This window comes from Neomonachus schauinslandi, chromosome 13, assembly GCF_002201575.2.
Source record: "Neomonachus schauinslandi chromosome 13, ASM220157v2, whole genome shotgun sequence".
NCBI classification, from domain to species: Eukaryota; Metazoa; Chordata; class Mammalia; order Carnivora; family Phocidae; genus Neomonachus; species Neomonachus schauinslandi.
This window is the reverse complement of record NC_058415.1, coordinates 12,792,092-12,808,551: the sequence shown is the minus strand read 5'-3', so window position 1 is coordinate 12,808,551 and position 16,460 is coordinate 12,792,092. Positions and strand designations below refer to the sequence as shown.

The 16,460-nt window shown below is 40.5% G+C and overlaps 1 protein-coding gene and 1 pseudogene across 2 annotated transcripts in view; both read right to left on the bottom strand.

The window, feature by feature from the left end:
- SMC5 (structural maintenance of chromosomes 5) overlaps positions 1–16,460 on the bottom strand; it is a 94,076-nt gene that overhangs the window by 16,663 nt on the left and 60,953 nt on the right. For both annotated transcript variants that reach the window (XM_021694475.1, XM_044920808.1), the window contains exons 14-17: positions 13,963–14,136; positions 13,712–13,881; positions 2,207–2,330; positions 1,734–1,856 (exon numbers count right to left, since the gene is read on the bottom strand). In XM_021694475.1, coding sequence (XP_021550150.1) covers positions 1,734–1,856; positions 2,207–2,330; positions 13,712–13,881; positions 13,963–14,136 — 591 coding nt within the window. The remainder of the gene's footprint in view (positions 1–1,733; positions 1,857–2,206; positions 2,331–13,711; positions 13,882–13,962; positions 14,137–16,460) is intronic.
- LOC110584425 lies at positions 8,009–10,246 on the bottom strand (annotated as a pseudogene).

Sequence of the window (16,460 nt, the reverse complement as noted above, 5' to 3'; positions counted from 1 at the left end):
TCTTGTAGAGGGAATCTCTCACATTCTGCACCATATTGAACTTGGAAATAATCCTTTTTTAAAAGATGTTACATCCTTTTATACTTAATGATAAGACTGATGTTTGGCCTTAGTTCTGCCATTTTATGTCATATTTATTTTTGTGGCATCTATATATATAAATATCTAACCTTTGGTGATATGACGTGTTTTATCTCCCTCTCCTTTTCTTTGTATATCTTTTGGTATTTAGGAAAATTTGCGCAAATACCTTATATCATGTCCTATGTCCTTTTATATCTGTTTTGGAATACTGTCTGTTGGTTCCCACTATAAACAGTGTTGAAATTCTCCCTTATTTCTGTCTCCCAAAGCACCCACTTTGAAGTAATATCCTTTTATTTCCTGATAATACCTACCAGACAATCAGGAAGTATATTCTATTTAATGTCTATGGTCTCTTCTCCCATTTTTAGTGCTGTGTGTCAGCCGTGCTGGCAGCCTTAGAACCACGTAGGACCAATTTTACCGGGCCCTTTGTCTACCCCATGGTTCTAGTTCTCGGTAAGCCGTGCGCTTCTGCAACGTGGTTTGGTCTGGCTTGAGAGTTCACAGGACATGCACCACCACAGCACCATCCGACCTTTCCAGAGCCTCCAGTCGCCTCCAGTTTCAGCTGTGCTCAAACTGATCTGCTGAGCTTTCCACACCTAGTGGGGCCTCCTTCGTTTAGACAGGAGAACCTGTTGGTGCCCGCATTTTTGGGTTCTCCGAGCTCCCCCCGCCCTGTTTACAACATACTCGCTGATAACACGCTAGTCATGCTGCTGCTGGCTTCATCTTCCCTACTGACGTTCTGGAGTTAAAGAATTAGGCCTTGGCCCCTGGTTTTTGGGGAAGGAGACTCTGAAACCCTAGGACTTTCCTGAGTGATAGGTTACTCGCGAGCCCGCCCCTTGGGTCATACCTAAGTTTAAGCTTAGGAGAGGACTCCAGAGGGGAAGGAACAATGCCAGAAAGACAAATCATGTGATCAGAGGGTTGGGGCGTTGAGTCCCAGGATTATCTCGACTTCTGTTTGAGCCTTCCAGGGAGGGGGGCTAGAGACTGAGGGGCAGGCTTGCTGGGGACTGTGCCCTTAACTTGAACGGTCTACTGCTACCGTTGGGTGCTTAGTGGGAGAGTAAACTGCAGTATACCACCAGGGCCACTCTGACAGTTTGTTGTCTATGGTGTCTGTGGGTTGGTGGTGGTTAGCCTAGTTGCTCTTCTCTTTTTGGGAAAGGATTTGGAAGACTCAAAACTATGCCACTGTCACTAGCACTTTGTCGCCAGCTCTTCTTTGGGATTTTCGTTAACTTCAGTGCATCACATTTCACCCCCTGCACACTAAGGCCGCTCCTGGTGAGGACTGTAACTCATCTGCAGTTTATTTTACAAGATGTACAAACGGCAATGAAAGCTACTGGCTGCTACCTCTTGATAGTGTGACTATAATTTATATAGGTTAACAGACAGGAGACTCTGCCCGTCAAGGGACTACGTAAGATACTCTAATTATTACCGTACCTCCCCCAATCAAATAACATAAAGTGCACAGTACAGTGTTTCAAATACTTCCTCATCCACAAAATGCATTACATTTATAAACTAAAGAGCATATAACAAAATGCATATTCCAAGTGATGATACAGGTTTTCAAACTGGTCTGAGGCTGGAACCCCATCATAAAAAAATAAAAGCAAAAACTGTACCTCTGTGACACGGAGTTGTGATGAAGCAGCCATGTAATCGGATTCTAATTTGTTCTTCTCAGAGATCACTGTAGTATTTTGAAGAATTAAATCAACTTTTTGTATATGCAAAGAAGTACAAATCTAGGAACAAAAACCCCTAAAAGTTTAATTTGTTTGACAAGAAAAAAAAGTTTTTAAAAATTAATAAACCATAAGAAAAACATTTTTCTGATGCGACTGATAGCTTGAATAGTTCTTTTTACAACTATTTCTTACAAGAGAATTTTTAAATGTTTTTCTGTGTGTTTAATTAAATCACCTAGAATACAATAACTTAGCTTAATGAGTGCTTTTAACCAGTTTATTGACCTATAATGAAAAATGTCAAAGCTAAAATTATTGATAGTAAACTCTTAGCAATAGTTTTTTAAATCTATTTACTTATCTACCTGCTATAAAAAAAAATGACTAAAGTTAAGAAAATGCCTTACCTTTACAAAGTTTGTTAATTCAGTAACAAGTTTTGCTTTTTGAACATTTATTTCTCTGACTTTGGTACTTGCTTTTCGCTCTTCCTCTTCAAGGTTGCAAGTATCCTGTTCCATCAGCTTTAAACTGTACGAAACATATAATGATGTAGAAATCAGAGTTAACACAAGGTTTGAGCCCAAATCTTTAGGTCTCCTACCGTTTGATGGGCTTTTTAGCAATCCTACTCAGACATAAAAACTACTAGCTTCTAGATTAAACAATCTTGTTATGTAACCACTCAGGATCAAAAAGTATTTGTTGAGATATTATGTGCCCAGCACAGTTTAAGTAATGATGGTGGTAACGGTGTAGGATCTGGAGTCAGAAAGATGGATTTGAATCTCCTCTTTGCCACTAATGAACAGTATAACTAGATAAGTTACTCCTCTGAACTTTAGTTTCCTTATCTATAAATTAGAAAAAATAACAGTACTTCCCCTAAAGGGCTATGATGAAAACTTAAAAAAGGTAAAATATTGGGCGCCTGGGTGGATCAGATGGTTAAGCGTCTGCCTTCGGCTCAGGTCATGGCCCCAGGGTCCTGGGATCGAGCCCCGCATCGGGCTCCCTGCTCAGCAGGGAGCCTGCTTCTCCCTCTCCCTCTGCCTCTCTCCCTGCTCATGCTCTCTATCTCTGTGTCTCAAATGAATAAATAAAAAAAACTTAAAAAAAAAAAAGGTAAAATATGTAACACACTTAGTACAGTGCTGGGCCTTTAACCGATGGATGAATATTAGTTACTAACCATTGTTGTTAATGTTGTTCACACACAGTCCCCTTACCTAAAGCAGCTTAACTGGGGAGATCTGATTAACAGATTAAAAATATATAGTGAAAAGACAATACAACCCTAAAAGTTACTACTATTTTGCTATTCAAGGTGAAGAAACTAAGGATCAGAAGTTACCTAAGGTCATGTATAGTACATGGTTAAGATGTGTTTGACACCAAAGTCCAAGTTCTTTCCACCCCACTATGTTGCCTCCAGGATAAAATCAAGAACCCAGTTTGGAAACACTAATACACAAGAATGAACAAGTTCAGCAGATGATGTAGAGAAGGGCCTGAAGAGTACACGGAAGAGAGAGAGTAGGAGAGGCCAGGGAGGTGAGGTGAAATGGGTTGAGTGAAAGGAGACTACAAAAAGTTGAAATTCAATCTCAAGGAAAAGAGTTTTGTAACTAGAAGTGATTAACTATAGGTATGAGACAGGAGGCTGGTGATGGGTATGAAAGGCCCTTTCACTAAAAAAATCCACATTACTTATGAAGAGAGAGTTTAGTTTTAGACAGTGGGTCCAGTAGGACAGCCGAACAGGAAAGGTTAAGTATCTTGTAGATGTAGATGATGTAGATATTCCTATCTTGTAGATAGGAATGAGGCCAAAGGTGAAGGCTGAAAACAGGCTTAGGGATGAAAACCTTCTAGGCAGCCAGACTAAATAGTAGGTTTAAGCAACCAAGGTACACTATTACCTTTTCACTAATAGTAAATAGCCAAGTGTTTGCTTAAAAACAACAACAAAAAACCAGTAAAGAACAAATTCCCTTAATGCGTTTCATGTATGATTCAATTTAGGAATGTGCTTAAAAACACATACTACATTAGGTCAAGGTAATCAGATACCTTAACTGAAGGCAATGAGCGGTCATTTATGATCAAAGATTGACTATGCCATTAATATCTAAATCTTTATAGGAAAAAAAAAATCACAACAAAAAGGTCTGAGATAGGCCATGGGGAAAACCTTCGAACTGGAAGCCATGTTCTTTTCCCCTAGAATGAACACCCTAATAGCTTTTATCACCTCCTATATATCCTAGTTTCTACAAAATATCCAAATACAATACAACGTATATTCAGTTTTAAGAATGGTTGCCTGGGTACTCACAGTAAGCTAACAGTTTTCCTTTAGGTTAAGATTTAGACTACTCACATCTTCGTATAAAATTCTGTGGAATATGTGACCATTAAGGCTAAGCAGACATACTTCCAATTGTAACAAGGGATGTTACAGTTGAAGGAGTGGGATAAACCCCCAATGCCCACTCTCTTCTGTGAAAATCAGCATATCTTCCCCCTTCCCTATCACTCCCTTTCAGAACTGGTGAGAAACACACAGCCTGGATTGATAATCTCACTGCCTGTACCTCTCCCACCAATCCAAATTCAGTGGACCCATTACTCTGGTTATATGTCTGGGTCAGTCATTCTCAAAGTGTGGTCCAGAGGCTGTGGGGATCCCTGAAACCATTTCAGGGGAATCATGAACTATTTTCACTGCTGTAAGAAGACCTCAACTGCCCTGTTCACTGCAGTGATGTTTGCACTGATGGTATAAAAACAATGGGGAATAAAACTTCTAGTGCTCTGGAACGAATCTAGGTAGTAGCACCAGAGTATACTCACAGTCATGAGATTCTTCACTGCCATGTACTCAAAAATTTCAGAAATGCCAAATTCAATTAATATTTTTGATGACAGTAAAAATTATTAAATCGTGAGTCTTACATATTTTTAACTTCCAAGTATAACTGACATATTAGTTTCAGGTGTGCAACGATTTGATGTCTGTATATATCATGAACCGATCACCACAAAAATCTAGGTAACATCTGTCACCATATATAGTTATAAAAGTTTTTTCTGGTAAAGAAAACTTTTAAGATCTACTCTCGGGGGTGCCTGGGTGGCTCAGTCGTTAAGCGTCTGCCTTCGGCTCGGGTCATGATCCCAGGGTCCTGGGATCGAACCCCGCATCGGGCTCCCTGCTCAGTGGGAAACCTGCTTTTCCCTCTCCCACTTCCCCTGCTTGTGTTCCCTCTCTCACTGTATCTCTGTCAAATAAAAAAAAAAAACACACAAAAAAACTACGTTCAGCAACTTTCAAATATGCAATACGGTATTATTAACTACAGTCACACACCATACATTACCTTCCTATGGGTCTTTATTTTTTTTAAAGATTTTATTTATTTACCTGACAGAGACACAGCGAGAGAGGAAGCACAAGCAGGGGGAGTGGGAGAGGGAGAAGCAGGCTTCCCGTGGAGCAGGGAGCCCGATGCAGGGCTTGATCCCAGGACACCGAGATCATGACCTGAGCCGACGGCAGACGCTGAACGACTGAGCCACCCAGGGGCCCCGAGTCTTTATTTTATACTGGAAGTTTGTACCTCTTGATCACCTTCACCTATTTTACCAACCCCCAACACTCCTTCCTACCCCTCCCCGGCAACCACCCGATCTGTTCTCTGTATCTATGCGTTTTTGTTTGTTCACTGGTTTTTTAGATTGCACGGTAAGTGAAATTATATGGTATGTGTTTCTGACTTACTGCACTCAGCATAATACCCTCAAGTTCCACTCGTGTTGTTACAAGATTTCCTTCTTTTTAGTGGCTAAGTAGTAGTGCAGCCTGTGCACACACATGGGCGTGTGTCTGTGTGTAGCTCACTTCCTCTTTACCCACTCATCCAGCCATGGACACTGAGGTTGCTTCCATGTCTTGGCTCTTGTAAATGCTGCTGCAATGAACAGGAGAGCGCAGACATCTTTTCAAATCCGTGCTTTCTTTTTCTTTGAATACCCAGAAGTGGAATTACTGGATCGTGGGGTAGTGCTATTTTTAATGTTTTGAGGAACCCCTATACTGTCTTCCACATTCCCACCAACAGTGGACAAGGGTTCCCTTTTCTCCGCATCCTCACCAACATTCGGTATTTCTTGTCCTTTGAGAATAGCCATTCTGACAGGTGTGAGGTGGTAATCTCACTGTCGTTGTTATTTAAATTTCCCTGATGATTAGTGATACTGAGCACCTTTTCAGTTGCCTGTTGGCCATCTGCAGATCGTCTTTGAAAAAACCTCTATTCAGATCCTCTGCCCATTTGTTAATCAGATTGGGTTTTTTTTTTTTTTTTTGCTATTGAGTTGTATGAAATCATTACATTTTAGCTATTACACCGTCATCGAATACACGATTTCCAAATATTTTCTCCTATTCCAGAGGCTGCCTTCTTGGTGTGGCGATGATTTCTTTACTGTGCGGAAGCTCTGAAGTTTGACGTAGTCCCATTTGTTTATTTTCACTTTTGTTGCCAAGGCCTTTGGAGTCAGTTCCAAAGAAATTACTGCCAACACCCATATCAAAGAACTTACTGTTTTCTTCCAGGAGTTTGAGGATTTCTGGTCTTATATTGGTCTTTAATCCATTTTGAGTTGATTTTTCTGTTTGGTGTAAGCTTGTGGCCCAGTTTTTCCAGCACCATTTATTGCAGAGACCATCCTTTCTTCATCGTTTATTCTTCCTCTTGCGTCACAAAGCCACTCCCCATAGATACATGGGTTTAATTTCTGGGCTCTCTATTCTGTTCCAATGATGCATGTGTCTGCTTTTATGTCAATACCCTGTTTTGATTAATACAGTTTTGTGATATAGCTTGAAATCAGGGAGCGTGATGCCTTCAGCTTTTTCTTAAGATTGCTTTGGCTATTTGGTATCTTCTGTGGCCCCATAAATTTTTAGGATTCTTCTAATTCCGAAAAATGCTGCTGGAATTAGGAAATGGATAGGAATTCCACTGAATCTATCGATTGCTTTGGGTAACGTGGCTACTTTAACAATGTCAATTCTTTCAACCCATGAGCACAGAAAATCTTTCCATTTATTTGTCAAATTTAATTTCTTCTTCAGTGTGTTATGGTTTTCAGTATACAGGTCTTTCACCTCCTTGGTCAAATTTATTCCTAAGCATTTTCTTTTTGGTGCAATTTTATAAATGGGACTGTTTTCATCTTTGAGTGTGTTGTTAGTATATGAAAATGCAACCGATTTTTATATGATGATTTTGTACCCTGCAACTTTACTGAATTTGTTGATTAGTGCTATGAAGTTTCTTTTGGTGGAGTATTTAGGGTTTTCTATGTAAAATCCTGTCATCCACAACTCGTGCTGGTTTATATCTCTTTCCAGTTTAGATGCCTTTTATTTCTCTTTCTTGCCTACTCTGCTCTGCTCAGAAATCCTAATTTCTAACACTATGCTGAATAAAGGTGGGGAGAGTGGGCATCCTGGTCTTGATCCTGATGTTAAAGGAAAATTTCAGCTTTTCACTGTTGAGTATAAGGTTATACTTACATATATAAGTGGAGGGGGTTGACTTGTCATGTTTAGTCTTTATTATATTGAACTATGTTCCCTCTTTGCCCATATTGTTGACAGTTTTGTCAAATGCTTTTTCTGCAGCTATTGATAGTATTTTTTTTTTAGCTTTCTCTTTTATCCAGACATATCCATAGTACTTAGAGCATCTGTACATAGACAATTTGTACCCACACAAGAGTCTGACATTAATTACTATTCATCATTCCCTAAAAAGGGAGAGGGGCTCGGGAAGGGGCCTAATGGGTGTACTAGACTATCTTCATGGGATCGTTGTAAGCAAACCCCTAACATGACAGTGGTGTGTCCTATGATACTTGAAAACAGGTATAGAACCACCAGGTTACTAATACTGTTAGTGCCTTTCTGATTGACTGGAGACCATGTTTTATAACTAAGCTTAATATCTGGCAATACACTTTCCCCATCAAAAACAGCTGGGAAAGTCCAACACTGTGAGAGCTGGCTATGGCCCTGTGCTCATCTCGCACTGGCTGGTGTTTAATGTAGCATTTAATGCAGCATTTTCCCTGCTAATTCATTCCAGGAACTAGAATTCCACAACATTCAATACTGCTTCTCGTGAAACTACTAGGACTTATCCTAGCTTCAGATCCTCCGAGCAACTCTTCATGGCCAACCCTTTCCTCCCTTGAGGTCCGAGGAGGCATATGGCCCACTGTGGATGAACCTTAGAAGAACAGGTTAAACTTTCAGGCCTGTGCCGACTCAGATGCTCCTGGCGCCGGGACTGAGGGAAAGGGCCCTGGTGTAGTGGAAATGCAGCAGAGAGGATAAGCTGGCTTCAAGGTTGCTCCACGGGAAGCCTTCAAGTCTGGAAAAACTGCTGTAGTAGTTGGGTCAGCTGAGCCAGAGATGGTTGCTGGACTAGACCAAGCTGCCCCTCCTGGGACCTCTGCTGTGGGACTGAGCACGTCTGTGACCGCTGTGGAGCCGCAGGAGGGCAGGCAGGCACCGCCTAACCCACGAGCACAGTACACAGTACCATGACCACCCCCCAAGCTCTGGGAGCAGCTACTAATGTAATCACTAATCACCAAGTTGCTGACCTTGAGAAAATCTTATGCGTCCTGAACGAATGTCGTTACTGCAGCCGTCTGGGTTCTGTTTTGTGGCATACTAGATGGAATCTGGACCATGCTTCCAGCTATGAAATCCTCATAGTGTCATACAGTGGGGCTCTAAGAGCGCTCTGTGTCCGACTGGAAGGAAGGGTTTATTGACGGTGCCAGCTCAGTACATTCTGCTGACTCTGATCTGATGGACTTTGTAAAGTCTGCTGTTGAATCATATGCTGAATGTGCCAAGGTGTCCAGTATTCATTCCACTTTAATTTCAGTTAGTGTGAATAACCTGGTCCTTAATATTTATAGGTACAAGTTGCTGGAATTTAGATTAATTTCCAGAAGAAAGGTGAATGGAATCAAAATTCAACCCAGGGCCAGATTGTTGTAAAAACATCTGCAGCCCTTAACCATGGGCCATTTGAAGTCTGTTCTTCAATCTTTCTTAGTTCTCCTTGGGGCTGGTGAGTACTGGCCTCTGTCATCCATGTCTGTTGCTCCAACTGGTCTTTCAGGTGCTGCATGGCTCGTAATTGAGCTAAAGACTGAGACGAGTCTTAAGGAGCTGGTACATGTGCAGCTTGAGACATCACCGGCTGTACTGAAGAGGGACTAAACAATGACCTCCTTTGTTACCATCTTTTCAGGAGCTGCTCTATGGTGTCTGGGAGGAGCGCAAGTGTCTGCTGGGTCTCTGTTGGTGTCGAGGAAGGGTCTGAGACTGCTGTGTGAGATGATTTTCTTGAGCTCTGGAAGGAAGCAGAAGGGGTTGGGCTGTAATCAAACCTTTCCAATGCTTCCTTGAGGCTTGACTATGTCTATACAATTATCAAACCCAGAATCTTGGCTTTTGTCAGCAGCTGTCTCAGGAAGAGACTCTTCAATGCCAAGTACTCAGCATATTGCAGCCCTAACTTCTGCATAATTTAGGATGATGTGAGTACCAACAATAAACTCTGGCCTTGAATTCCACTGAAGATCAATGATACAATGAGTCTGAAGCCAAATCCACTGTGGTCCTTTGTTCAGGAACCTATAACAACATGATATGCTTTTCCTATACTGCATTAAGTGCTCATGACGTTTTTGGCAAATGTTCTGGACCATCACCTGATAATCATACCTGAATGTTCACATAACTTCAAATGTCCTATCATAGGTAGTTCCTTGTGACCTAGCAATAAAATTCTAAACGATGTCTAGATGTCTAAAACTCTTCATTAAGCTCTTCAACAGTACACATCCTTGATGAACTAAATTGTAGCTAATCTGACAGCTACAATACAATCTTGATCATCTTAGGGCCTATATGTGTCTTGTATAGTTTCTTTGAAACCATTCTGTGCTGAATTGGATACATTGTTTAGTGATTTGAGATTTCCTATAAATTACACATATTCATAAGTACATGACTCCTTTGGTCTACTGCTCCTCAAAGCATATGACAACAGAATTCTGATTTTAAATATTCAAGTGTTAATGAATCACTTTCCAGCAGAGGGGTAGAGAATATTTTTTTATACCAGTGAATGTTCCCTCTCTGGGATAAAATACTTTGATCCACAAGATCAAATGGTAAATATTAAAGTAATGAGGTTATATTCTCTGACACAAATAATATGCTTCCATCAGTCATGATGGCTTAAAAACAAAAACATCAAAAGCCTCAAACATTGTGTAAATTCTTCATTATTGAGGAACGTAGGTTTCCAGTCCTGTCAAATGTCATTGGCGTCTGACTCTGCAGTGATTTTTTTTCAGTTAAAAAAAAAAAAAAAAAAAAAAAAAAAAAAAAAAATCAGCGCTCTTCTGCAGAACAGATTTCCTCTTATTCTTAGTGGAACTCTCTGGGCTTCCTGGATCTGGATGTCTGTTCCTTCCCGAGGTTAGGGAAGTTGTTACTTCTTCTTGAAATGTTTTCTGCTTTTTCTTCCTCCTCCTGTGACTCCTATAATGTGAAAGTTATTCTGCTTGATGTTGTCCCATTGGCCCCTTAAGCTATTTTTACTTTTTAAAATTCTGTTTTCAGAGCACCTGGGCGGCTCATTCAGTTAAGTGTCAGACTCTTGATTTCGGCTCAGGTCATGATTCTTAGGGTCATGAGACTGAGCCCCGTGTTGGGCTCTGCACTGAGTGTGGAGCCTGCTTAAGATTCTCCCTCTCCGTCTACCCCCCCACCCCTCCTCACACACATGCGCTCTCTAAAAAAAAAAAAAAAATTCTTTTTTGCTATTGGGTGAACCCTACTACCCTGTCTTCCACATTACTGATTTTTCTTCTGCTTCATCTAGTCTGTTGTTGGAACCCCTCCAGTGTATTTTTAATTGTTGTTGTATTCTCCAGCTCTGTGAAGTTGTTTGGTACTTTCTTATACTTTCTACCTCTTTACTGAAGTTCTTGCTGTGTTCATTCCCCTTGCAAGTTCGGTGAACATTTTTATAACCATCACTTTGATTTCTTTATTAGGTAAATTAACACCATTTCACAACAGTTCTTCTTCTGATATTTTATCTTGTTCTTTTATTTGGAACACACTCTTGTTTCTTCATTTTGCTTGACTCTGTGTTGGTTTCCTCCTCTAGCTCTTGGTGGTGACATGAACCTTTGTGGTCTAAGCAGCCTGACTTATTCTTGACAGGTCCCAGTTGTTGAGGGAGTGCCAAGTCCTGTGAGTGTTCCAGAGGAAGGGATCTCAGTTTGCTCTTAGTTTCAGGCAGAAGAGAAGCTAGAATAGAAGCTAGGACCCTCAGGCAGCATGCTTTTAAGGTATGCAAATACACAGTCTTTTGGAACCACCATAAACCCTGCTGGTCTACAGACCAGGCATCCTGGAAGTGTCCCCTAGGAAACTGTTGGAAAAATCAGGGCTCCAGATGAGTGTAGGAGCTCCTTTCTGGAAGGTACTGGTGAGCTTTAGCAAGGCCAACAGAGCCCAAAGATGGCATCTCCTGGACCCTGTTCCCTGAGAACAATTTCGTAGCCTCTGGATGTGTTGGTAATCGTGAAGCCCCTGAGGCTGAATTCTAGGACAAATAAATAGGTCTTTTTCACAGGAAGACTGGAGAGTGTTTCAGACTGCTGTCTCTGCAGTACCCTAGGGACAGTAGTCTGCCAAGAAGATGGTTTCAGACCCTTGGGCGCCTAGCTCTGGCAGGGACTTGGGGGTGCCATCACCCACTAGCAGGTTAGAGGGAGAGTACAAAAGTGGTGCCCACCAGTGCCTGTGTCCCAGGACAGATTCCCATTAGGCTCCTGCCCCTTGGGCAGATGCTTTAAGACGAGAAATGAAGTCTCCTCCACAGATGGCCTAAGCACTTTTCACACTGTTGCTTTTTGCACAGGGTCCTGTGGTCAGTCTTTGCATGAACGCTTAAAGAGCAAAATCTGTTCCCTACCACTGTACTGTTCTCCTATGTATAAGCCCCACTGGCTTTCAAAGCCAGGCATTTTGGAGACTCATCTCTCTGGTGTAGGTCCCAAGTGTGGGGGTGCCTGACTTGGGGCACAAACTCCTTGCTCCTCCGAGGAAAAACTCCGTATTTGTGATATCCTTCCCAAGTGCTGGTCATCACACTAAGGGTGGGGTTTTAGGTGAGATCCTGTCTCTGTTACAGAAGAGCTGCTGAGTTAGTTTTCAGGTCTTTTTCAGAGGGAACACTTTCATCTGTAGCTGTTGATTTGCTCTGTCTGTGGGAGGAGTGGAGTTCAGGGTCTTCCTACACTGCCATCTTGAACCACCTCCCAGTAGTAATTGAGTATATACCTTTTTAATATTCAGTGTGATGAAATACAAAGCACACAGTACTTACACTGCAACCAAAGTATGATGGTTGCCTCAAGGAAAGGCACTTGTGTGACTGAGTTGGGAGCTGGCCTAGATACTTTTTCGTGAAATACCATTTTTATTTAAAAGAATAAAAACAAACTATGGTTACTGAGACTTAAGTATTTGGGAGATTTTTTCCCCCCCCCCCCCCCGCCCAAAAGTGAACAAAGTGAGCCTATCACTTCAAGAAAAATAACTGCCAATAAACAACTTTCACGTGCCAATTAAAATTTTGGAAAATTTGTTATCTACACTGTGAGCTTGACAGCCTCCCAGTTCTTAAAGATTTTTTATATTACACAATAAAATGTGGCAACATCTGAAAGATCTATGCAGCTTGGTGAGCCAACATTATCTAAAGGACCAATGCATGATGTAACAAAATCACTGGCTAAAAGATCCACTTACAGTGCAATGGACTTTAAGACTAATCTAATCAGATTCCACATTGCAAGTGAACTTCAACAAACCACACCTTGGCAGGTTTTGATGTAGTATTAAACAAGACCACAGACAATTATCTGAAAAGTCTATTATAAAGTACTCCTTCCTTTTCCAACTACAAATCTATGTGAGGCCACATTTTCTCCATATATTTCAAAGCAACACCTCACAACGGACTGAAAGTAAAAGCAGATATGAAATAAACGACTGCATTTAGAGAGACTAATAAAAACGTAAAAACAATGCCACTCCTCTTGGTAAACATATTTTGCTTAGAAAACTGTGGTTGTTCATAAATATTTTAAACACTCTCAGTTTTAATTACTGATGGTAAATATCAATGATATAAACCATATTAACAAAACTTCCTCAAGGTCCTCAGTAACTTTTAAGCACAGAAAAGGGTCCAGGGATAAAAACGGCTAATCAGGGGATAGGAAAACTCACAACACTTAAGATTCACCAACTTTTGCCCTACAGACAACGTTCTTTGGATAAAACGTGTTTGTGGGAATTGCAACATCATGACAGAGTCCAGGCACACCTCAGAGATATTGTGGATTTGGTTCCAGACCACTGCAATAAAGTGAATCCAAAGAATTTTGTGGTTTCCCAGTGAATATTAAAAATCGTGTTTACACTATCCTGTAGCTCACTAAGTGTGACACAGCGTTGTCTAAAAAAGGCTAACCATTACCTGAGCTTTCAGAGAGTCCTCAAAATATGACAGAGGCACAAAGTGAGCAAATGCTATTGGAAAAATGGTGCCAACAGACTTGCTTGACACAGGGCTGCACAAACCTTCAATTTGTTTAAAAAACAAAAACAAAAACCGCAGTATCTGCAAAGTGCAATAAAACAAGGTATGGCTGTATAACTAATAATAATATCCTCGCAGTGCCCTGTACCCCCCACACACCCCCCCCCCAAATAGGCTGAATGATACCTTCCTAGTTTAGAACTAATTTTTTGTTCCAATTGTCTTTTCTTGGTTTTCCTTTCAAGAAGCTCCTTCTTCTTTTGTCTAAGTTCATTGTCTTTGTGTTCTAGATGTCTGTTTCTCTCACATAGGGCAATCAACCCTGCTTCCACTGCTTGCAATTTTCTATTAATCTCCTATAAAATAATCAAAATTATTGTTTTAAAAACAGTTCTAAAGTATTACAAATTCAGTTTATTCTTTAATAGTCAACTAACCTTTAGCTGTTCTTCTAAGTGTCTTCTTTGCTCTAGATCCACAGTGACTGTGAGAAACTGGGCTACTTTTAGGGATGTGTTACTAGAAATAACTTTATCTGAATAAAAGGAAGTTTTCACCACATACTTTTCTTCTGCTGTATACATTTGCTTTAACCGGGTTTCTTGTATTACCTGTCACAGAAGTCAAACAATGTCAAACAAATGTTAGTGTACATCTAATAGTAATTAAAATATTTTTAAAAGGACCGAAGCATTGGAAAATATAGATCAAGTGAATTTTAGAAGGTCAAAACAGATGTACTTTTTTTTTTTTTCTAAAAGGGTGGCTGATACACTTTAGGTTATTATTTTGGAGAACACTAAAGAAGAGAGAAGGGAGAAAACCCAAACAACTCTAGCAAAGGTGGCTATTTTTCTACTTGACTATATAATCTCTCCCAAGTAAGTGTACTTCTGTAGGCCCAACAAAACTCCAACAAAAGAGATACCAGGAAACAGCTGCCCAGGACACAGAACTTCGGTAGCTCAACTAAGTCATTTATTCTCTCACCTTCCCTCAGTTATACTGTTCACAGATACATAGTCATACTTAATTCCTGTATATTTGGAAGAATACTTAATGGAAACACTTTAAGAATCCCAATTTTTTTTTTTTTGCCTTTTTTGGGAGAGCTTGTTTCTCAAGAACTGAAACAAAAAGTTCGAAAAACTAAAGCACATTCTAAACACAATAACATTATGTATTTCTGTATAGTAATGAAGAGTAGGCTTTCTTTCCTTTTTTTTTTTTTTTTTTAAGATTTTATTTATTTATTTGACAGAGAGAGACACAGCAAAGAGGGAACGCAAGTAGGGGGAGTGGAAGAGGGAGAAGCAGACTCCCCGCCGAGCAGGGAGCCCGATGCGGGGCTCGATCCCAGCACCCTGGGATCATGACCTGAGCCGAAGGCAGACGCTTAACGACTGAGCCACCCAGGTGCCCCGAGGAGTAGGCTTTCATATATGGTTTTTCCTGATCTCTGAAGCTTCACTACCAATACTCTCGTGGTTTGTTTCTATCCAGAAGTTTATAGTCTAAGTGAAGAGAAAGACCTATTTAAGCACAATTAAGTTTAACAGGGTATAATCTGGGATCCACAAATTGCTGAATAATTTGGAATGAAGGAAAAGCTAGAAGACGTTAGGCTACTCAAGTTCTAATAAATTTAAATTGACAGACACAGTGAGGTAAGGGCACTCCCAACAAAAAGGACATCATGACCTAAGGCTGGCAGCAGACAATTTAACCAAAGGGGAGAGTCCTAGAAATTAATGAGGGCAAGTCCATAAATGGTCTTGTCCTCTTTCCTAAATGACAGAAGAGAGGTACACCCACATGGAGAGTCCTAATATTCATTTCCTCAAATGTTCCCCATAATGTCATTTTTAATCAATGACACATGCAACTTTTACTATAATTAGCTTGGTGGAGTTTTGTTTTTGTTTTGCAAAATGGGTTGCTAATCAGCCCTCATTTCTATCTTCTGTCAGTAAAGTATAAAGAGTCCCTAAATTACAAATGAATCGTCCTAGGGATACTGCTAACACTAGGTGTTAAAATTTTAAAAACACATTTTCTAATAAATTCAATGTAACAACTAGTAATTGGGTCTCTAACTGGGTCCTAGATGCTTACAAGTGAAAAAACACGCAAACTGGTGTTATAGAAAAACCTGTTTTGGATGAAGAGTTGTGATAGAAGCAATGAATTTAGTGTGAGTCCTGGAGATTACTTGTATGAGGAGGAGAGAGCTCCCAGCATTAGCAGAATAGAGGAACTACGAGTGTGTGCTATGCTAGCCAGGAGAAGAGGTCCTATGAAGGGAGATAATCTTCAGGGGCAGCTTTAAGAAAGGAAGGGCTTGGGGCGCCTGGGTGGCTCAGTTGGTTGAGCGACTGCCTTCGGCTCAGGTCATGATCCTGGAGTCCCGGGATCGAGTCCTGCATCGGGCTCCCTGCTCGGCAGGGAGTCTGCCTCTCCCTCTGACCCTCCCCCCTCTCATGTACTCTCTCTCATTCTCGCTCTCTCAAATAAATAAATCTTAAAAAAAAAAAAAAAAAAAAAAAGAAAGGAAGGGCTTACCAAAACAGTTCTATATCCCAGCCTACCATTCTAACCTATAATTTCTCTGAGAAATAATCTAGACTACAAGAATTTAAATGATCAAACCATTAATAAAATGTCTCAACACAGATTTGTCAAGCAATACAGAATGAGGTAAGAGTGCCAGGTGTCTCTTTTCAGACTTCAAATGTATTCAATAAATACAAATATAAAGCATTTACTCTAGGTAACTCCACATCACTTACACCCATCATATAGTATTAGTCAATAGTCACTGTCCTGTGTATATTAAAAATGTAAAATACAAAGAATTTCTGTGTGGTTAAAAAAACAGAATGACCTACTTTAAATATCTCTTAATTTTTGCTTGATTTTTTTATGCTAAGAAGTT